This window comes from Centruroides vittatus, unplaced genomic scaffold, assembly GCF_030686945.1.
Source record: "Centruroides vittatus isolate TY-2023 unplaced genomic scaffold, ASM3068694v2 contig_971, whole genome shotgun sequence".
NCBI classification, from domain to species: domain Eukaryota; kingdom Metazoa; phylum Arthropoda; class Arachnida; order Scorpiones; family Buthidae; genus Centruroides; species Centruroides vittatus.
The window spans coordinates 2,574,604-2,598,572 of record NW_027122644.1 but is presented as its reverse complement, the minus strand read 5'-3'; the positions used below and the strand labels follow the sequence as shown (position 1 = coordinate 2,598,572).

The following is a 23,969-nucleotide window of genomic DNA, read 5'->3' as shown; positions in this document are numbered from 1 at the left end:
TGAGTGCAAAATATATAGCTTGGGTGCTAGTCACTGTTTTGGGGGCAAGTTTGTGATTTGGGTGTTAAACAATTTGGCAATGAGTGGGCCTACTGCACTAAAACCAACTTAGTTTGTCTTTTTACACTCTGCCCCTTTCAAAACTCGAGTGGGTGTGGCACCCAAATATCCAGACCTTAATAATGATATAATTCCTATAATGTATATAGGAAAAGATTGCAGTACTGATACAAGTTATATATACATTCTTTCAAATAAATACTGGGAATTGTTAAATAAAATACAAAATATTGGTTTAATCATCCAAATTTATTTTGTTGCCTTCAAAATAGGCTCCGTTTGATGCAAAATACTTCTGTCAATGAATAATCCAGTCATAAAACACTTCTTATAAGCACTTTCTGGTATGACCTGCAGTTCTCTGCAAATTTTGTTTTATTTCTTCAATTGACTTAAAACCCCTTCCATGAAGTGGTAATTTGAGTTCAGGGAAGAGGAAGAAGCCACAAGGGGCCATATCTGGTGAATATGGTGTTTGGTCAATGACATTTGTTGAGTTTTTGGTTAAAAATTCAAGTACAAGGGTCGATGTGCGAGATGGTGTGTTATCGTGGTGCAACATCCAAGAACTGTTCTTCCACAAATTTGGCCTTTTACGGCAAACATTCTCTCTCAATTGCCTCATAACGCCCACATAATATTGTTTGTTGACTGTGTCGCTCTGGAAAAAATTCCGAATGGATAACATCATAACAGTCAGAGAAAACAGTCAACATGACTTTGATGTGGTCTTTTTAGTTTCAGCATATTCTCCAAGTGCCATTCTGAAGCTTGTTGGCTGGGTGGTTTGCATATCAAACTCATAAACCCACATCTCATCACCTGTTATGATGCATTTCATGAATGTAGGATCCAAATAGGCTTGTTCAATCATGTCTTCAGCAACCTTTTTCTGATGCTCTTTTTGAAGAAAATTCAGCTCCTTTGGAACAAGTCATGCTGCGACACATCTCATGCCCAAAACATCTACTAAAATGGGGCAGATGGATTCGTGAGACATGTTCAGATTCTGAGCCATCTCTCTGAAGCTTGAATGAAGATTTTCCATCATCATTTCCTTCACTTTGTCAATGTTTTCATCACTTGACGATGTTGAAAGTCAACCAGAATGAGGCAAGTCTTCCACCACTTCTTGGCCATTTTTAAATGCTTTGTACTGTTCATATGCACATCTTTCGGATAAAGCTGACTCATCAAAGGCCTTCTGCAGCGTTTTCAACAACTTAGCACAAGAAATTTTGTTGGCAACACAAAATTTTAGACAAACTTTTTGTTCAATATTTTTGTTCATTTTAAAAATTGCAAAGCACACTTCATGTTCAATGACAAAACCAACAGTTCTAAATAAATCAGTTGACAGATGGTGCTAAAAATTCACATGCTAATTGTGACAATTAAGTACACTAGTACCAACTTACAGCAAAAAGTTTATTTTCATATCTTTTACACAGGCTTTTGAAATGGACAATTTCTGGCATTTATTTGACAGAATGTACATATATTTCTTTTATTGTAGTGTAGATAATGTTTGCATGATACTCCATACAAAATATTTTAAAATTTGCGAGAGAACAGTTTGTTTTAATTTATCCAACTCATTACATACATATTAAATAGATAGCTATGTATAAGGTAAGTGAAGTACAGTAGAGACTCGTTAATCGGAACCCCGGTAATCGGAATCGCCAGTAATTGGCACGATTTTCAATCGGACTGTGTTGTGCTGAATCGAACGTTTTTGATACTAAATTTACTTCTAAAGTATAATTTTCATGTTTTTATATTCTTCAATATATTTATTTTGTTTGTACAAAATGCAGAAATAATTTTTAACGATATGATAGCCTCGATTATTATTATAAAAATTTTCGTTAGGCTTAAAATCGACGAAAAATTCAACACGAAGCGACACGCAACAGAGAAAAATTCAACACGAAGCGACGCGCACCAGAGAAAAATTTGAACATCGGACAGGTTAATATATTTTTTTGTACATAAACCGTAATCGGAACAAATCCCTAATCTGAACAACCCCAGTCCCCAATTGATTCCGATTTTCGGTTCACTACTTTATCAACTAGGGCCTGTAATTTTGCCTATTGTGAGTGGGCCAGGCTACCAATACTATGCAAAATTGTGACCAGTTGAATGGTCTGTGTTGATACCTTGTATAGTATTATCAAGGTATATATAATACTCATACATACATACATACATATACATACATACATACATACATACCTTGATAATACTGTACAAGGTATATGAAGCTATATAATAATACTCATATACATGATATACTGTACAAGGTAATGAACTTTATATATATATGAGCTTCATATACATGATAATAATATATATTACATAGTTAAATATATTTCATAATGTCATAATATGTTGCATATAGCAAATATGATATATATATATATATATATATATGTAGATATTTATTTAGTCAAAATGCATTTCAGGTGAAAATAAGAGATACTGCAAATTTTCGTAATAAAAGAATTAAAGTTTATGGATGGGTTCATCGTTTAAGAAGACAAGGTAATGCTAAAGATAATTATAATTTTTAAATTTCCTTTTTATTTTGTATTTAATGCAATGAAGTTTTCATTTTTTTTTTTAATATTTAATATAAAAAGATTGCTCATTTATAATGTTTAATATTACTTTGACAGTTACTTATCATAAATTTCAAACTATTCACGCAAATCTTATTCTTATAATTTAATAATTTTTGACTCTGGATCTAGAGATATGTGGTTTGTTTTGTTTGAAAGAAAATAGATTCCTCTACATTTATAAATGCTGCAAATTAATCGGATCTTTTTAATTTTTTAAAATAACGCTTTTACTTGATAATTTAACATTAAAAAATTATTTTAAATTTGTATTATGTATTAAATTTAACGATCATAAAGAGTGATATGTTTGTGATAAAAAACAAAAAAAAAAACCAGCTAGCCTGCTTTTAAGTGAGATATTGCAATTTATTAATTTATTAATATTTGTAATGACTAAAAAAAAAGGATTTTGAAAATTGATAGCCACAAGAAAAGGTTAAGGGATAAATATAGAAAATTATAAAAAGAACAAATTGAATGAAAGTGAATGGAGCATTCCAATATTGTTTATATCAATAATTTTTGACTTTGAAAAGTCATAAATATTTGATATAATAGTTTAATATATGAAGAATAACATTTGTTATTTAGTTTGTCAGTTTATTCTTTAAACATTTCAATATGGATTAAATGAATACAACAAAATTTTCCAGGGACTATTCTCTCATCCAGAAGGAGGTCAATAATTACTTTTGATTAAATCAATTTTAACTCCCTGCCTGCAGCAGGCTGTCCTTTCTATCTGACCAGCTGGATGAATAGGAAAATTACTTAATACAACATTATCAGCAAGCACAAAATATGTTTTTATTTTGTTTTTATGGGTTTTCAACCAAAAAAATTTGGTTGTTTTTGTGAAATTTGATTCATTGCCTGATTACCATTTCACATTTGGCTGTGAATTATACATTAGAGTTAACGTTAGGAAAATTTGGTTTTCTTGAATTATCTTTCTCTCTCTCTCTCTCTCTCTCTCTCTCTCTCTCTCTTTTTTTTTTTATCTTACATGAAATCTCATTTCAATTAAACTCATACAGAAAAATATGTTTGATTTAAGATGATATCTTAGTCTCATGCTAAAAATCTTGCAATTTACCTGATTTTGATTTGATTTGTGTGCTTAGTTTATTCAGTTCTATGTCACTGCAATATACAGTAAAACTCCACTTTGTGGCCATTCATGAAATTTACCTGTAAAACTTCATTATAAATCAAACTCCATCTTGGTGGCCACTGACCATCTAATTTTAACTGACCATTTCACTTAAGCTACAAAGATCGGAGTGTCCTAAAGTGACATTTATTCCCATTTATATGGTCACAGAAGTGAGGTTTATTGTAGTATGGAAAGTGCTGGTTGTTGTATTATGCTGTAGATGATCAAACTACATTATTTATTTAATAATGAATTTATCATATTGAATTAGATTGGCACAATTTGCAGTTTTATCATTAAATATATAATTTATTTTTTAAACAAAGACAAAATAAAACTTTATAAAAATTGCATGCATATATAATTAATATAGTAAACTTTTATAATAGATCAATAATTTAGAAAATGATTAGAATTTATTAAAGTTTTGTTTTTTAAATATATCAACAAAAATTTACTTAAATAAATATTTATATAACTTATTTTTTATGTTATAACAGGGTATTCACTCACCTGAAAATTTAGATATTAGCTTGAAATTTTGGGCAGTGGGGAAAAAATCATGTCACTCAGTATAAAAAATGTCCCATTTATTTAAAAAGAAGTATCAGTCATATATGAATTTTGTTTTTATTTTAAATAACTGACACAGCACAGTTGGTTGAATGATGCAAACAGTGCTTTATAAAACAAATAAAAATCACTTACATTATAATTTGTAATCATGTAATTTCCATTTTGAATTAAATATCATATAACAAAATACATTAGATATTTTTTGGCTTTGCACAATTCTACACATGGGTTTTTTGCATTTTGCACAACTTTTGGATGTCTTTATGTGCTTTAGTGCACTTTCAAACATGGTGCTATTTGACCTTAACAATGGAGAAATGGTATGACCATCCAGTACATACAGGATTCTTGCTTGGTTATTAAATTTTTTAGATTTTTTAGGGATTTTTTGGGATTTAACTTTCTGCACATAAAGTGAAAGTTTATTAGTATTTATTGTTCACTGTTTCAAACTTACATAATTCAGATTTAATTAAAACATGACATTTTATTTTAGATATAACATAAGCATTTTATTATTTTTGTTTCAGCCTAATGCTATATATATTTGTTATTTATGTATTTCTTTTAAAAAATAATATAATTTTTCTTTTTATTAAAAAACTTTAACTTTGTTAATTATAATTTATTTTAAACAGGAAAAGTTTTAATGTTTGTCACACTACGGGATGGCACAGGCTTCCTTCAATGTGTTTTGTCAGATCTTTTGGTAATGTTTTATTTATTATATATGATGATGTGATTAATCAATTCAAAACCAAAAATAATTTGGCTTTGAATATATTCTATAGTTTTGCTTTAATAATATTTTGAATTAGTTTTTATTATTAGATTATGAATAATTAATATTAGAATAAATTGTTTTTAGAAAATATTAGATATAAGGATTTTAGAATGCACTTTAATAAATACTATATGTAATGTTTGAAAAAATATCTTTCAAAGTTCTTAATAATTATTGTGATGGTCAGTAACCTCTAATATGGGTTCTAGGAGATTCTAGAAGGACACTGAAACACTGATCATAATTGGTGCACATGCATAATGATGATGAGTTTGGGCAAAGGGATGAGCAAATAGTCAATGTTCTATATGTGGGATGTTATTCTCAATTGGTGACAGGTTGTGCAAATTATGGTTGTTTCCTTACATGGCTATCATCATCTGGTTGTATATGTGATTGCTTTATGATGACAGAGGCTGAGAGAACAGTGAAAGAATTACAATGATCGGATAATATTATGTCTCCACTGCTGAACTAAGTTCTTTCAGAACATTTGAGAGCTGTTTTTCAGGTATATTGGTTTTATTGGAATACAGGTATACCTTGTCTTACGTTGGTAATTGGTTCTAGGAGAGGTAACGTAATCGAAAAATGACGTAAGTCGAATTTACTTGTGTAGTTACGACGTAAGTTGTAGTTTCGACTTACGTCGTAACTAAATGCCAATAATGGAGGAAACGCCAATAATGAGCACTTAAAGACTGCTAAATAAGACGACAACACAGAAACACAGATGTTTTCATGTTTCATTCTCTAGGATTTATGATGATTATATTAACATTTACTGTAAATATACATATTTTAATATGATTTTATGTGCTTTTAATGCTTTGCTAGTCATATTACAACTTCAATATTTGTGGCAGACAGATGTAAAGTCGAATAAAATGACTTAAACTTGACTTTTATTTTTCCATATACTTTTTTGACAAACGACGTAACTCGAGCTATACCTGTATGTTGGGATTTATGGAGAGTTTGGTAGGAAATTACTGTGTCATTGAAAACAGCTTGACCATAATGACACTAACAAGAATATCAGATAGGCTTGTTCAGTCCTTATCAATAACCATACAGAACTTACTGAAGGAAGCCAGTCCTTTGTTTGATGACTTGCTTGAGAACCTCAATGCATTTTGGGTGCTGGGTTTATGAAAATGCACATGAAAAAGATTGCACAAAAGTTTTGCACAGAAAAGCCCAGCTGTCACATATGTGGATAAGAAAAATGCACACATGGAAAATTTTTCACACTGAAACATGTCAGTGTGGAAAATTGCCCATGGAAAAATACACACACAATAATTTTCATATAAAAGTGACGATAAATGCACAATTTCACGTACCATAGATATTTATAATTGTAGATAACTATTTATCTCCCAATTATGAGACTGAATTGGTATTATCTAAATTTTAAATTGTTATTGATGTGATTAAAACATTTCATATGCAACAGTTTCCATTGTTATTCTATTTAGTATAATTAAATAATAGTTTTGCTATGTTATAAGTAGGGTGAGGATTTATATGCACTAAAAACATTGAAATACACATGCAAATATACAGTTAAAAGTGCTGAAATGTGCATTTAAACTGGAGAATTAATGCACTCACTTTTCTCAAAATCAGTCTTTTATTAAAGAAATAAATGTATAAAAGCATTAATTGTATTCTTAATACAAATTTGCATTTGGTTTATGGAATTATGATTGGCAGTATGCTACTAAATAACTGTTTGTTGTTGTTTTCAGACTATTTCCAAAGATTTGTTTGCAAGAGGAAAATGATATTTTAACATTGCTTGTAGTCAATGATACATATTTGTATGCAGCTATTAAATCAGGATTTATAAATTTTGGATTGTGATTTTTTTTCATAGTTATGTTCATTCAAAATTTTTGCAACTTCCATCAAGACATGGAAGTCGGGATTCTTGTTTAAGCAGTCAGTACGATTTTTGCATACTTCTTGCAGCCTCTGCTCCTGATGCATTTTGTAGGCAGGATTTTGCATTCGCTTTCATATTTACTGTTTATATATCTTTTCAAATTCAATTTTTTTTTATACAATTAATATTTTTGAATTATCTTCAACTTTCATATGGAAAGATGAACATGTGTATTTTGTCTGAAGACACACAAACATTTTATAATTTTTATCAAAAATTCTGTATATAAATATTTATAATTTAAATATATATATTTTATCTGTAAAGAAGTTTGTATGTGTGTATGTATATGTATACGTATACATACAAACTTTACAGATGTGAATAGAATAAGTATGACTGTGTAATGTAATGTTCTTTTATTTTTTATTATATTAAAAATGTTTAAAATATTAAATATCACTAATGAAAAATTAATTCTCTCACATATATCAACATATTTTAATTATTTAATATATTTTTTCAAATTTAGTGTCAAACGTATGATGCATTATTACTTTCAACAGAAAGTTCAGTTTGCATGTATGGTACTTTGAAAGAAGTTCCCCCTGGAAAAATGGTAAGTCTTTTTTACTTTTTATTAAGTCATATTTAATTAAACAAAACATATTACAAATATTGCAAATTCTTATTCTAATTATTCAATATAACACTTTTTAAATTGTAGTTGCAAATTTAAAATGCTATTTAGTAGTCTCATCTATTTAGTAGATCTTAGGAGCCATATCATGTATTCCTGAGACTCTTTGTTATAGACTGATATGCAAAATGATTTTTCTTTCAGTAGTTTGCTTATATTGGTATTGCTAACAAAGTAATATATGGGGTATTCCATATAAGGTGTTACAAGTTATTAGCTTGAAAATATGCTTCTAATAAAAAAATTGATAAGAATAAAAATTTAATATTTTTAAGGGCCTTTTAATGCTGTAAAAATAAAATTTCTCTTATCTCCCTTCAAGGTGAGGTGGGGTAACTTTAAAATTTCAAATAAATCCCCAATTTTTTTGTATTTTTGGATTCTCTATTAAAAATAATAATCTTTTATTAAGAATATTTTTAAAAAATTGTAGTTTCAATAGTTATAAGTCTAATAAAAATCAACTTTTTAATGAGCTAATTAATTAAAACAGATTTCAAAATTATTAATGTTTACTATTTGTAAGACTTGGCACTATAGTTAATACCTTTATTTTTCTTTATTCTTCTGGTTGAGGACAGCCAAACTTGTTGAGAATTATTGGCAATGTTTTCAATTCAATTGAGTTAAAATGTTTTTGATAATTCTCAACAAGTTTGACTTCTTAAACTAGTAGAATAAAGGAAAAGAAAAGTATTTGTTAATGGTTAAGTTTTAATCAATTTTTGTTATGGTTTAAAAGCAATACTCATTTTTGAATTAATGTTTAAAGTGAATTTAAATGACATGTTTAGAGAATGATGGATTGGACATGGAGGACCAATTTCATGGCTATCCAGGTTATCAGATCTGACATCAATTGATTATTTCCTGTGGGGTTTCATGAAGGATCAAGTTTTGTTTCAACAACCAACCATGATATGAAGCAAAGAATAAGCAATGCATGTGCTAAAATAACATCAGAAATGTTGCAGTTCATCTTTGGCAAGACTTTGTTACTGAAATGTTTTGATGAAAATGGACATTTCTGAACATTTGCCAAAAAACTGAAAAAGTAAAGAAATAGAAATTATTAGCATAGTTTTAATATGCTAATAATATTTATACTAATATGCTAGAAGTTTCATATTTATTATGCTGTTATCTTTCAAAATGTAAGAATACATATGTTTATAACTTTTGAAATGATCAGCTTTTTGAAAAAAAAACATGTTCTTGAAAAAGTTTACATTTTAATAGAGTATTCAAATATATATATATATATCGCAGGGATATGATAAAAGTGGGGATTTGGTCAAATCCCTAAGGGAGATGATCAATTTACTGAAGTATGTTAAAATTTCGATATTGACATTTCCCTAATTAAATGAAGTGATTTGATCAAATCTCTAAACTGGTTTCGTGAAATGACAAAAAAAATGAATCAACAAAGTAAGAAGTACTTATATGAAAAGATAGAGATAACGCCAAGTTTATTTTTATTGAAACACATTGTAGATTTGTGGCACCTGGAGTTACAGAGGACGTTATTTTTTTTACAGGTACATGTATTTATTTTGCATTGTGCCTTGGATTTTTCACAGGAACATTTCTTAAACCCTTGACCTCTGAATAAAGATAATTTTCCAGCAATTTCTCACAAACTTAGCTTTATTGGTGGGATGGTTTTAGTAAATGTGGTTGTAGCTATTTGAAGAGCGTTTCTAGGAAGCCAATCTTTTATAATGCCAGCTGAAGTACCAATTTGGTATAAACCATTTTTTTTATCTAATACTATCCCCGTAATATTATTTCCATCTAATGGACCTTTATCTACCTTAGGTACATAAACCAAAACTGTGGAATTCACTAACACATCTTTAAATTTCTTCAATGAAAAATATTTCATTTTTTCAGCTGATATTTTTAGGTATTTTGTGGCATGATTTTCTTTTCTTTTTGGCATAAGTATCATAAAATTTTTGATCCATATCCTTCTTCTCCTATGTTATTTCCACATATTGCGTGTACTGGATTTTTACAAATGTCACATGAATGGGCTCCAGTAGATTCTATTCCACAAACAACACAATGTAGTTCTACTTCGTTGTCAACTGCTTCTGTTTTTGATTCTGTTAACAGTACAGATGTTTTAACTGGCTGTACAGGTGTTATTGATTCAGTTGCTAGTAGATCTTCTAAATTTGAAGTTGAAGCATTGTAGTTAATTAATTCAGCTTCTGGATTGACTTCTGAAGTTGAAGCATTATCATTTTTCATTAATTGAGTTGCTGGTAAATTCTTTGATGTCAGAGTGTTGTCACTATGTTGCTGTTTAAGAAGCTGATCCAAGTCCTCTTCAGTAACAAGCTTCTCAAGCAACTCCTTTGAAATATGAGTAGATTGGAGTCCTGTTTTTGGTTCTGTTCCAAATAAGGCTTTGTAAGGTGATATTGAATGTACGATGAAAGGAGGAATTCTTCTGAAACTGAACAAAGTAACAACTTGTAGCCCAATTATTTGTGTCATTGTCAATAAGCCAAGCATGTAACATAGCTTTAACCTCTTGATTCGACCGTTCAACAGATCCTTAGCTTGCTGGATGTCTAGGCCTACCATTTACAATTTTACATGTTGGCCACAAGGATGTCAATTCTTGTATGACAGCAGCCGTAAACTCACAGCTGTTGTCACTTTGCAATATATGAGGACAATCTACTTCCAGAAAGATTTTTAATAGCGCCATTGCTACTTCAGCTGCTCTTTTAAAAGTCAACGGATGCAGAAAGCCAAATTTTGTCACATGATCCTGGTAATGTAATAGCCATTTGTAATTTCTGTCTGGGGTTGACTGCAAGTCAACTAAATCCACTTGGCCACAATGGTTGAAGTCGCAGAACGCAATTGGGCAAACGACGATTCCTTTTCTTGGAAATTTTTTTTTAGACTGACATACTGTGCACAGTTTCAAAAACTCCAGAACAACTGAAGTGGGTATAAAGTATCGCAATTTCAAACTTTTCAGCATTTTATCTCTGACTCCAGTGGCCAGTTGACTGATGAGTTTCCTGAAGTATGTGATAAAATTCTGCAGGCACTATTTTCACAACTGGATCAGAGTCACACTTTCTCTTCAAAATGAAAGATTTTTTAGTACCTACTTCCATTAGATTGTATTTTTTTCCATAGTAATACTGTTTAGTTGTCTGTTGAAACTTAAGTACTGTTGCTAATTTAAATTGGTCAATGGCTGTGATAGCTTCTTCTATTCTTTCGTGAGTCCACAATGGTTTTTCTTTATCATGCCGCTCGCTCAAACACATCCTGATAGTTTCATTGAACTGTTCTTCACACATAAATTCAGTTTGAGTCTGATTTTGTCCTGTATTCAAAGCCATTATTTTGAAAATCATACAAATTACAAGGAAAATAAAGTATAAATACCCATGACTATCGTGACATAATGATTTGTGCAATTGCGTGCACCAGAGTTCACTGGCAGCCTGTTGAAGGGACAAGGGGGGCAGGTAACTAGCGCAAGCAGTGCTATGCAAGTCCTGACTTGTTTATTTTATTTTTTCACTAAAATAGTACAGGGATTTGATCAAATCACTTATTTTTTCAGGGAAATGACTATAGAATTGCCATTTTAACATCTTCAGTAAATTGATTATCTCCCTTAGGGATTTGACCAAATCTCCAGTTTTATCATGTCCCTGCAACATATATATGTATATATATATAAGAATTTGTATTGTTTCCTAACTTGTACTGATATAGACTGTTGTGTACTTTATATAAAAATATTTCTTTTTTACCTCATCATTTCAAATCAAACCCAAGTTTTATATATATAACTTGTATAACTTGGGTTTGATTTGAAATGTTCATGTTTCACCCTGAAGGGAAGATATCAGAGGCTTTCTTTTTACTACAATAAAAAGGTTTCTTTAAAATATTAAACTTTTATTCTTATCCTTGAAATCCACACTGTTATGATAAGTCTTTCAACACTACTTGTTATAGTAAACAACAATTTCATTTACAAAAACGTTTTTTAGCTTCCTTTGAACCATCTGTAGTTTTACAACTTATTCTAATAAACAATTAAAGCAACATAATTTAAATTTTTTAAAAATAAATGCATCAAAAGAATCTAGTGAAAAAACTTTTTTAAAAGTTAGCCAAACTTTTACATTTAGATTGTAGATTATGTGAAAATTAAATTATTTAATGATAATTTAATGTGGTATTGCAAAGAATAATCTAGAGAAAAAATTTATCAGTTTACACTTCAAAAAAAATAAGGTACAAGGATAAAAGCAAGAAGAATTCTATAGTTAAAAGCAAAGAAGTAGCATTTCTAGGAAACCCTTATGTTGAAAAAATGGATTATCAGCTAGGAGTTAACTGTGATAAACATATTACATAATGATAATACCAAATGAGAAACTTCAATATCCGTCATCCATACTATGAAGTTAATCAAAGGTGAGAAAGAAATATTTTTATATAGGGTACACTACACATTACAAATCCATAGCTAAGAGTAGGAAGGTGTAGCACTTTATTAATGAAATGGATGTGAGAGCTTGACATCAAAGTTAACTGGAAAAACCAACTCTAATTAAAGAATATATGAAAGAATTTTTTATGTGTTATTGAAATACTTAAAAATGATCCTTATGTTTCTATATTCAACGGTTGACTCAACGGTGAATTTTTTGTTGAGTCCCTCCGTTGAACGATCTGATGTCATGTTTTGTAGAAAAAACAAGCGTTTCCGTTGAAAGGGCACTTTTTATGATTGCTGACTTAATTAAGGAGAAAGCAATGATTGTGACTGTTTTGCTAAATAATTAAAGTAACTTGCTTAACCATTATTCAAATAAATTCTTTTATTCAAATGAACCCTTATCTATATCATTTTCTTGTATACTGGGTCTTTCTTTAATAATTTGAATTTCTTGAATATTTATATCATTAGGAAGACTTAATGAGGGCCAAATATCGGTCGTAATCAATTTTGGACAAATTTGTGGAGATAGTTTGTTTATGGAAAAAAGCTTAATATTTCAATATTGACCAAATTATCCAACATAATCGTGCAATCACATGTTTTATCATATGCAGATCGTTCATTAATCTGTCCACTATTACAGCATCCACAGCAAGAGTGAATGGATAGTTTTAATAAGCAAAATTTACTTTTTAATGGAAGCTGCCATGTTAGTTTGTTGAATACTCAATGGTCTTTCAGGTCATTGAGATCATTGAGCTCAACAGTGAAACAGCGCTGATGTCACTACAGTAGAGCATCGTTTATCCAAATCAATTGGGGACTGGGGTTGTTTGGAGAACTGATTTTTTTGGATAACCGATTATGTGTGAAAAAAAATATTAACCTATCTGATGTTGAAATTTTTCTCTGTTGCGTGTCGCTTTGTGTTGAATTTTCGTCAATTTTAAGCCTAACAAAAACTTTTATAATAATAATCGAGGCTATTGTATCGTTAAAAATTATTTCTTTATTTTGTACAAACAAAATAAATATATTGAAAAATATAAAAACAAAAAAAATTATACTTTAGAAGTTAATCTAGTATCAAAAAAGTTCGATTCAGCATGACACAGTCTGACTGGAAAGCTTTCGGATAACCGGATTTCGGATAAACGACGCTCTACTGTAGTCTCAACGGAGAACTCAATGGTCCATTTAGAAATGGCGTTTTCTTACCGTTGAGTCAACTGTTGAATATAGAAACATATGGTATAAACATAAGTGATTCTAGGGATAACAATATAAGAACTAACGAACAATTATTTATTGTGACATCGTCACAATGCCGGGCTGCAATTTTTAATTTATTTAATTTAAAATGTATGGTTATCGTCCAACTAAAGCCGAATATTAATAGGGCTAGAAATGGCTATAATATTAATAATTTATAGTTGGACGATAGCTTTAAAATATATTGGGTTTGATGATGATGTTTATTTAAAATATATGCTCTCCACCTCAAATTAGTAGTGTCTTGCCCCTGTACATCATATGTTTCCTGTTAACAACAGAGTCATGCTGGTCATCTATCTAACTCCTTTCAGGGGAAAAATGTTTAAATTGTAATAACATGACTTCTGGAATGCACCAGAAGTTTGTATATAGTCAATCGGGTCCTCCTGCCCTAATATTTCTGTATCTGGTCTTGGCTTTCATCTGTCTAATTCCATTCTTGAGATTAAAGAAGGATAGATGACAATGGGATTTTCTAGATTACAATTTTTTCAAATTGCAGCCCAATAATAACAATTAATATCAATTTTGGAAAAAATCATTAATAAAATAATTAAAGTCACTAGTTAATTATATGTTGATAAAATTTCTCTATAGCTTATTCTTTGTATTATCACATTAAATTATTGACAAATAATTTAATGTTTCATCAATACTTTTGATGCATTTATTTTTAAATAATTTTAAATTCTATTGTTTTGAAGGTTTGTTACAATTATACAACTTATTCTAATAAGAACAGATTATAAAATTGAAGATAAATTAAAAGGAAGTCAAAAACATTTTTGTGAATAAAATAGTTGATTATTATAACAAGTCAGGCTGAAGGACTTTTCTTTTTATTCTTATCAATTTTTTTATTAGAATTACATTTTTCAAGTGGTTGATTTGTAACACCTTACTTGAATACCCTGTGTATTAGCATTTTCATACCTGCTTCATTTAGTGTTGGATACATTTATTGGAAACTGTAAGAATGTAAAAAAAAGAAGGAATGTACTTATTCATTTGCAATTTTTAATTTTCTAATAGTAGCTACTTCATGTATACATCAGGGGTTTCTGGCCTTTTCCTGAAGAAGGGTCATGTGAGGTGTCAAAGACAAATCTGGGGGCCAGGTATAGAAAGTCATTTTTTATTTTTTTATGTCAGCAAACTGCTGACAATAAAAAAAGAATTTAAAAAATTGCATGTGCTTACACTAGTGACTTTATATCTCAAATCAAGTCATGGACTCTTGACTTTTTATTACATTTTTAATTTCCTCGTCTCATATTATGTAAAATGACAAAGTTAAATCAAAATTGACTAATCAAATTTTTTAGAATGAACTCAATTCTGTAAGCCAGATAGAAGATGCTTTGCTAATGCTCCATCTCAAAAATAAATAAATGATAAAATCTGTTCAGGATAAAGAGGGTGCATGAGTGTTTTTCTTCTTTGATGTAATTATTCCAAATGAATATATACAGTAGAATTATTATTATAATGTAAAGTTGGCAGTTTTTAGAAAACGAATTATATAATTATAATCAGAGAATAAAAAATTTTAGTTATAAAATTAATAAATATTAAAAAGGTATAATTTAAAATATGAAAAAAATTTTCTTTTTATAGGCTCCTGGAGATCATGAACTTCAGTGTGATTACTGGGAATTAATTGGCTTGTCTCCAGCTGGAGGAATTGATAATATTTTGAATGAAGTATGGAATAAATAAATGCTTTTATAAAAATAAATAATGTATTAATATGAAAATCAATTTAATTAGATATAAATTTTAAGTTATAAGTATTTAACTTTCTTTTGTAATTTATGTTATATATAGTTAAGATCAGGGGTGAGCAACCTTTTTAATCAACGGGCCAATTTAAATTTTAAAATTTTTTTGCGGGCCGCACATAAAGTAACACTTATTAATAATTTACAAAACTTTATTTATAATAAACATTAGAATAAAAAAATATAAAATTTAAAAAAAGTAAAGATTTCATATACAAATTTTAATGCAAAATAAAAACAAACAAGAAAAGAACAGAAAAACGAATTTACTTGAAATTTTTAATGAGAAATTTGGCACTGTTGTTTTGATACAAGCTGATCAATATCAGCCGGAATTGATGAGGTAGCTACACGTACGCAGCTTTCTAATCGTGCATCACTCAGTCTTGATCGGTGGTCATTTTTGATTAATTTCATGGTTGAAAATAATTGTTCGCAAACATACGTAATTCCGAACAGAGACATCATTTGCTTTGCATTTTTCGTCAAAAGTGGAAATTTCTCAGGGCTCACATAAGATTTTAAAAATTTTTGATGTTTACTGAGAAAAATACATTTTTTAAATCGGTATTTTTCTGCATGTCAATCACTTCCATTTGAAAGTCTTCGGGAACTGTATCCACATCGATATTAAATGGCAAGGAAAACATTTTCATGGAAACCGCTGTCTTCTCAGCTTTGAACATTTGGAATCGTAATTGAAATTCGTTGATTAAAATGTCTATATATTGTGCGTATTTTTGAGTAGTAGTAACGTTTTCTTTTTCTAAATGTGGAAAGTGAGACACATTATTCTGCAAAAGATGTTGTTTCCACAATTTTAATTTGCACTCAAAGCCCTGAATTTTATCATACAAATTGTGAATAAACTGTCCTTTGCCTTGAAGTTCCACATTAAGATCATTGAGATGCTGAGTCATGTCGATAAGAAACCCAAAATCGCACATCCATTCTTTATTACCAAAATGAGGAAAGGCATATCCCTTCATATCCAAGAACAATTGTATTTCGCTTTTTAAGTTGTATACTCTTTTTAGCATTGCACCTCTACTAAGCCAACGTACTTCGGTATTAAAAACCACGTCGCCATATTCAGTTTCTAAATCTTTCAGGAATTCTTTAAATTCACGGTGATTTAACGCGCGCGACTTTATAAAATTGATTAGTTTAATTATTGGTACTGTGACATTTGGCAAACTCAATCTTTTCGCACACAAATTTTCCTGGTGAATGATGCAGTGGTTAACGAATATTTCCCTTCCTGTGACCTTCTTAATGTCTTGAAATAGCCTTCCCGATACTCCTACCTCCATGCTTGACATTGCTCGTGCTCCATCTGTCGATATACCAATAATCTTTTCTAATGAAATTGAAAAATTTTCCAACACAGACTTTAGTTCATCGTACAGGTCTTTGCCGGTTGTAGTCCCTTGCATTGGAATCAGTGAACACAATTCTTCGGTAATATTAAATTTGGTGTCAATACCACGTAAAAATATAGCCAGTTGTGCTGTATCGCTAATATCGCAACTCTCATCAAGTGCCAAAGAACAGTATTCGAATTTTGCAATGCGTTCACGAAGCGTTGTTGCTATGTTCTCGGACAAGTCTTCAATTCTCCTTGCAATGGTGAATCTTGATAAACTAATGTTTGAAATAATATTTATTTTATCAGGAAATGCTATTTCTGCAACAGCAGTCAGACATTCTTTTATCATCTCTCCATCCGCAAAGGGTTTCATTTTTTTTGCCAGTATTTGACTGACAACAAAACTAGCCTTTACTGCCGTATTTGATAAAATAGCTTGATTTTTAAAAATAGCCTGTTGCTTTTCTAAGTTTTTCTCCATTTGATTAAACTTATCTATCCGGAGTTGTCCTGTTTTTATATTGTTGTTCAAGTTTTGTATTGTAATGCCTTTTTATGTTATATTCTTTTAATGTCGACACAGTCTCTGAGCATATTAAGCATACAGCTTTATCTTTGACGAAAGTGAAAAAATAATCAAATTTCCACTTTTCTTGGAAATGAGTGTGCTCATCTGCAACCTTCCATTTTTTTGTTTGCTTTTCCGACATGCTATTATGGATTAAAAATTTAAAAGTTAAAAAAATTTGTAGGAAAACTTAATTTTGAATAAAAAAAAACTCTAATATTACCTTTTTGACAATAATATTGCACTCACGCCTTTCAAGAAACACAAGAATTGCTAAAATTGCTAGTTAACAGCTTACCAGTCTGACTGATTGTGTGACAGAAGCAAACACAAACAAGCACAGACGCGGCGCGTTCGTATTGCATGTTTGAACAAGTCGCCGACAAGTGAGTAACTCGTCACAAAAAATTGTTTCGGTTTAGTATGTACTACCATTTTATTATAATTAATTTTATAACAATATATTGATGGGAGAAAGTTGATAAATAAATTCAATTTTAGAAATGCTTGGCGGGCCGCATAAACATGTTTAACGGGCCGGCCGGTGTTGCTCATCCCCGGTTAAGATTAACATTTATTTCAGTTTTACATTTAGTTGTATTTCAGTTAAATGAATATGTTAGATTTAGCTTTTATATTTAAAATTAAATTTTGATGCTGACATTAAACTTTACACCACTCTAATGTGATACTTCTATTCATTTTATTTTAAATTCTGAGTAAAGTAGACTCATTAAGTAGTGACATGGTATAAGCATATATAAAATGTTCACACAAAATTGATTTATTTCTTGGCCATGTCAATCCTTTAAAAATTATTTAAATAGAAAGAACACTTGTGGAATCATTTTTTTCAAGAACTTTTTAGCTAGTAAATTTCATTCTTTTGTTTTGTGTGCAGTTACTCTTTGTTATGAATACTGTTCTGTAGAGAGACATCTGTTACTAACTATACATCAACAGTATAGTCAGGAGTAGAGTTCCATGTGTACCTTTATTTTTATCCTTTTGTACCTTTTGTAATTCATCCCTGATATTTTGCTCTTTGCATTTTTTAAAATTTATAATAATTGTGAACAATGTTAGATTAATATATTATTCACAATTATTAAATCTCTATATTAAGAATTTCAATAAAAAATAATTGATAGTAACACCAAAAAACATTATAATTTAAGATATAGAGAAAATTAATAATAATAATCATCATGTGAAATATTTTATTTTTCTGGTAACATACTTAAGGCTGGACCCCACGTTACCGGAATCTGCGATGTAATCGTAAAACTTTGGAATGTTCAGTTTTGGAACGTTCAGTTCCAAAACTGAAAGTTTTGTCAGTTTGGCTTTCAGTTTTTACGATTACGTCGCAGATTCCGATAACATTGGACAGAAACAAGACTGGAAGCATTAAAAATTATTTAACTTTTATGTTTTCATTCCACGCTTCTGTAGTACTGCAACCAATAAAAACACAAGGATTTGTGACACATAGTCACGTGCATTAGTCATGTGTAGTTTGATTGTCATAATGGCAGAAAGTGTAGCGAAAAGGTCAAGGAAACAAATAGATTTGGAATTATTCATCGAAGAAGTTAGAAAATACAGATGTCTGTACAACAAAAAATGTAAATAATTCAAAGATTATTAACAATTTCATTGTTAATGAATACAGAGAAAGCATGGCAAAATCTGTAGTATCGTCCATGTTTGTCTCTTTATGACAATTACAGAACTGATCAACAGATGATGCATTTCCACGTAACATTCATTTTGGTGCTAGTATAGTCAAGTTAAAACAAAAACAGAACTGAAACGAAAACTCTGTATGTTTCAGTTCTGTTTCTGAGTTTCTGTTTTCAGGTAATGTGGAGTCCAGGCTTTAATGTCTCGTTTTATTTGTATCATTTTATTTTGTTGGAAAAACTGCTTAAATGCAGACTTTTTATGTAGCAGTCAATATGTGTAAATGGGTGTAATTATATATATATATATATATATAAGTTGATAAAAGTTGAAAGTTGACAGTTATTCTCAAATTATTATAATATATATCTATATATATAAAAATGAATGTATGTCTGGCTGTGTGTTTGTCCTTCATGCATTACCACACCATTTATCCGATTGCCATGAAACTTTGGGAAGTTGTTTAATACACTCTCGCGAAGGTTTGTGGCATATGTGAAGACCACCATTTCCCCCCTTTCAAAAATATATTTATATATGGATTAAGGCTTTTATGTCCAACAGATGGCACTAACTTCTAACGACTTAAGTTTGCTTTTCTGTGAGAATGGACTAAAGCAGATCATTTTCTATCTATCTATATAAATAAAATATAACGTTCGTTTGTTCCTACCGATTCCTTTGAAATTTTGACACAACGTTGCATTCGAATACGCACGTGTTTTTATATAATATACATGTCGAAATTCCCCCACGGGGGGAGATGGACAGGATTAAGGCTTACTGTGAAGAACTCGGCTTCTATTATACTATTTTACGTGCGGTTTTTTGCGTTTTTAATTGCGTTTTAATAGGTTACGTCAACAGAATATACACTAAAAAGGGATTTTTCGATATTCTCCTGCGGGGAGAGGGACAGGATTAAGGCTTACTGTGAAGAACTCTGCTTTTATTATACTATTTTAAACGCGTTTTTGATTGCGTTTTAATAGGGTACGTCAAGAGAATGTACTGTACACTAAGAAGGGATTTTTTGAAATTCACCCCATGGGGGAAATGTTATACATTTATAATAGATACATTTTGAGCCACAACAACACGTGGCCGGGTCAGCTAGTATATTATAATAATTTGAGAATAACTGTCAACTTTTATAACTTTTATAAAGAAGTTAACTGAGTGATTTTTAACATAAACAGGAAATCTCATAATTTGAACTTGGATAGTTTGAAGTCCTCTTAATTTGTAACTGTACTTTTGTCCCAGTTGGGGATATAGAGAATTACACATTAAGGAATTTGGTTAGTTTGAAATATGGCTACTTCAAAATTTGAAGTGAAAATTTTGTACAAACTGTGATATGCATATGTTAACTCATTTGTTTAGATCAAAGTGCTCCACACTGTAAGAGAGCAATAGACTAAGAACAACTCTAAACTGGTTAATATGGCTTTGCTTTTATATTAACACATTTTTGGGTGCCACCCTTTTTTTCTCTTATCTCATAAAAGAGAGCTGGTTTTCGGAATTGCAAGATTGGGCTATGAGTAGTAGATTAAGATATTTGTAGGGCTCTAGGCTACTACATTTGGGTGACTTACTACTTTTTGGGTCTCTTAAAATATAATTTGGGCTTCATTTCAAGGAATTCTACTTTACTTTTTATAAAAACTATCTGGCAACCTGTGAGATTTTCATCGGACACATGCTGTTTATCTTCATATATATATATAAAATATTTATAACATCTAACATTTATATTATCATTATCAATTAACGAAAATAGCTTTCTGTGTACATAACCGCATTCCATTTGCTTAATAAATTACATCAGCTATGTCTCATTTGTCATATTGTACAGATATATGTAAATTTTAGATAATTCTAAGTCATGATTATTTTATCCTTTGAATTTTGAACTAACAAGGATTTCCTATAAAAATAAATCATTAATTGTAATAATAGTTAAAAGTTTAATTTTCTGGAAATTTCTGAAAATAAAACATTGGCATATTTTATCTAAAAATAATTTCATCAAATATTTATAATAATTTTTAAATATATAGAATGTTTTTTTTAAAAAGTCTTTTAATAAAAAAAATTATATTTATCATTTCAGGAATCCCATGTAGATGTACAGTTAGATAATCGCCACATGATGTTACGTGGAGAAACAGTAAAACAAATTTATATCTTTTATTTTTAGTTTACATTATTTTATATACTGCAAGTTTCAATTAATAGAATGAAGAATAAAATTTTAAATGTATTAAAATATGTTACTATAATATTTAGCTGTAATTATTTTAGTTGTAGAAATGTTTTTTAATTCTAATTTAAACATTTTATTTTGTACAAACAATTTATAGAAAATGCTACAAAATGTATAGAATAAAAATCTACACTACATACAAAATTTTTGAATAACTTTTCTTCTAGATGTGATTTTTTTTATTCACATTATATATAATATATATATATATATATATATAATGTATAATACATCTAAAATATGAATAAATCTTTGTCACATGGTGTTACATATTTACTTTCTATTGTTGAAAATAAATTTGTTCTGTTTTCCAATTATCTAGTGTAAATTGTTTTAAAAATGTTAATTTTAATTTATATAATTGATAAATTAAAGACAGGATTAGATTTTTTTCATTTTTGCAAAAAAAAAATTATTTCACGTTTAACTGAGAGCAAGTTATAAATTTTTGAAACTCTAAACTCTAAGCTAAATTTCCAATATTGGGTTGCATTTTGAAAAAAAATGTAGACCTATAAATTCCCACTGTCCTCCATCTGTCTGGCCTTCGTTAATCTCAAGAATGGCTTTAGATAGATGAAAGTTGAGACCAGTTGTGGAAAGCTTAGGGGCATGAGACCTTAATTAGTTATATATAAATATAGTTAATTCAAATATTTTCCCCTGAAAGGAGTTAGATAGCAATAGAGTCATGCCAGTCATCTATCAGGAAAAGTATGATGTACAGGGCAAAACACTACTAATTTGAGATGGTAAGCATTTTAAATTAAATAAATTAAAAATACGATTAAAAATTGCAGCCTGGCATTGTAATGATGTCACAATAATTTATTATATGTTTTTATGTAAAGAGAGAGAGATTGTCTGGCAGTAATTTACTGGCTGTATTGATATATCACTATATTCAAAACTTGACATTGGTTTTATGCTATAAAGGAAATCTCAACAGGCAACTTTAGGTCTTTTTTTAATGCAAGTACTAAATCAAAAACATTATTTTCTATATTCTATGACATGATTCTGTGGATGATCAGAAAAAATTTTACTTTGATCAGAATTAATATTCAGATTCAAATAAAAATTTAAAATTTAATAGAAAACATGATAATGTGAGAATATGGATGAGGGTTAGCCCTCAAGTTGTCAAGTTGCAAGACCTGCTCACTTAATCACTGGATGGCTTAATAGGAAGGTCTTAAAACAATCTAGTGGGGAGATCACAAGGACATCAATAGGGTGTCTGTTATTTCGAGAAAGACAAGTTGACAGGTTGACAAAACAAAAACTTTAATAAAACAATAAAGCAGATATACAAACTAGATACTGTAGAGATACTGTGGTTACAATGATAGGGGTAGTATAAGCGTACATCTAAGATTCGATATCTACTGACTCTATCTTAAATCCAGGTTGCCCAGAGAGTTTACAACAAGTAGTTAAGTATCATACCTCTGTCATATCCAATGATAGAATATCTATTGAGGCTCAGGACGATATTTGCACATAGCATAAAATTATAAGGATGATTCTTTGGGGACTATATGGCAGGACAACTCCCTACAGCCGTTTCCTGATTATGTCCGCTTGGAAGGTTGGATGTGCAACTGTTATATATTCATCTAGCGCGAAAATTTGGTCTCATGACTACCTGTTGGTAGTTGTGACACCTGCAAATGTGTTATCACTGGACAAGGTAGTTTAAACAAATTGATTCATAGGTCTCCTATTTCTTCCTTTTGGTTTTAGATTCTCCTGGTAGACATCGTTAACTAACAACTTTCTCATGATTAACAATAGATTGTTTAATATATTTCTGAACTGTTGTCTGGTCGATGTGAGGGGTAAGGGACTTGTTGTGAAAAACCCCTCTTTAACATGAATATCTTAGTCGATTGTTTACTGTTAAAACAAATACCTGCTCGTTTGTTTTCTAATTACTGTGGGAATGGATGGGTTTCTAAATTAATGCATTTTTTAAAATTTTACAAGAGAATAGCTCTCGGATCCTCATAATAAGATAAAAGAACAAATAATTTTCACTACTTCAAATGAAATATATTTTTAGTAAAAATTCAATAAACCTTTAACTTGAAAAGTTTGAAAAGAATATCTGAGTTTTAAAGTTTCTTTTTAACTAATTTTACAAAATTTGAAAATACAATACAAATTTTAGATTTTTTTTTTTTTAATATGACATTGTACTGTACTTCAACAAAAAATAAGTTTGTCTTATCTTTTTAAAAGTTGATTCAAATTGTATCACTTGTTACATCCAGGACGTTCTATCTCTTAGCAAAGGCATTTCAGGTGGACTGATCCGATTTGAGCCGTAATAGGGGTGAGGAAATCGAGCCGGAGGGACTTAAGCGTGCAGTCAAGCGCTCTGCAGGTTGACAAGACTAATCGCTCATCGCTTGCCTAAAACTGCGTGTGTAGCATCGGCCTTTTTTTCTTTTAAAATTGTAAATTTGCCGCCACTGATCATCAGAAATATGATTTTATCCGTTATCTTTATACTTTTCTTTCTGTATAATGTTTTATTTACGTTTATTTTCCTGTAATTTGAGACGATACAGCTTTAAAATAAACAGATCAGGTCTCACTTGCCAATAGATTATCTCAACTTTCACCGATTGTCGTCGGTTCCTTTGTAATCGGAGAGGAATAGGACCCTGTGTCAATTTTCACTGTTAAGTGTTAATTGTTTTTGCGGTAATCTG

General features: G+C 29.9%; 1 protein-coding gene across 1 annotated transcript in view; it reads left to right on the top strand.

Moving 5' to 3' along the window:
• LOC136985576 (asparagine--tRNA ligase, cytoplasmic-like) overlaps window positions 1-23,969 on the top strand; it is a 64,677-nt gene that overhangs the window by 29,936 nt on the left and 10,772 nt on the right. The window contains exons 5-9 of the mRNA XM_067282893.1: window positions 2,532-2,610; window positions 5,061-5,131; window positions 7,630-7,716; window positions 15,188-15,274; window positions 21,097-21,153. Of these exons, the coding sequence (XP_067138994.1) occupies window positions 2,532-2,610; window positions 5,061-5,131; window positions 7,630-7,716; window positions 15,188-15,274; window positions 21,097-21,153 (381 nt within the window). The remainder of the gene's footprint in view (window positions 1-2,531; window positions 2,611-5,060; window positions 5,132-7,629; window positions 7,717-15,187; window positions 15,275-21,096; window positions 21,154-23,969) is intronic.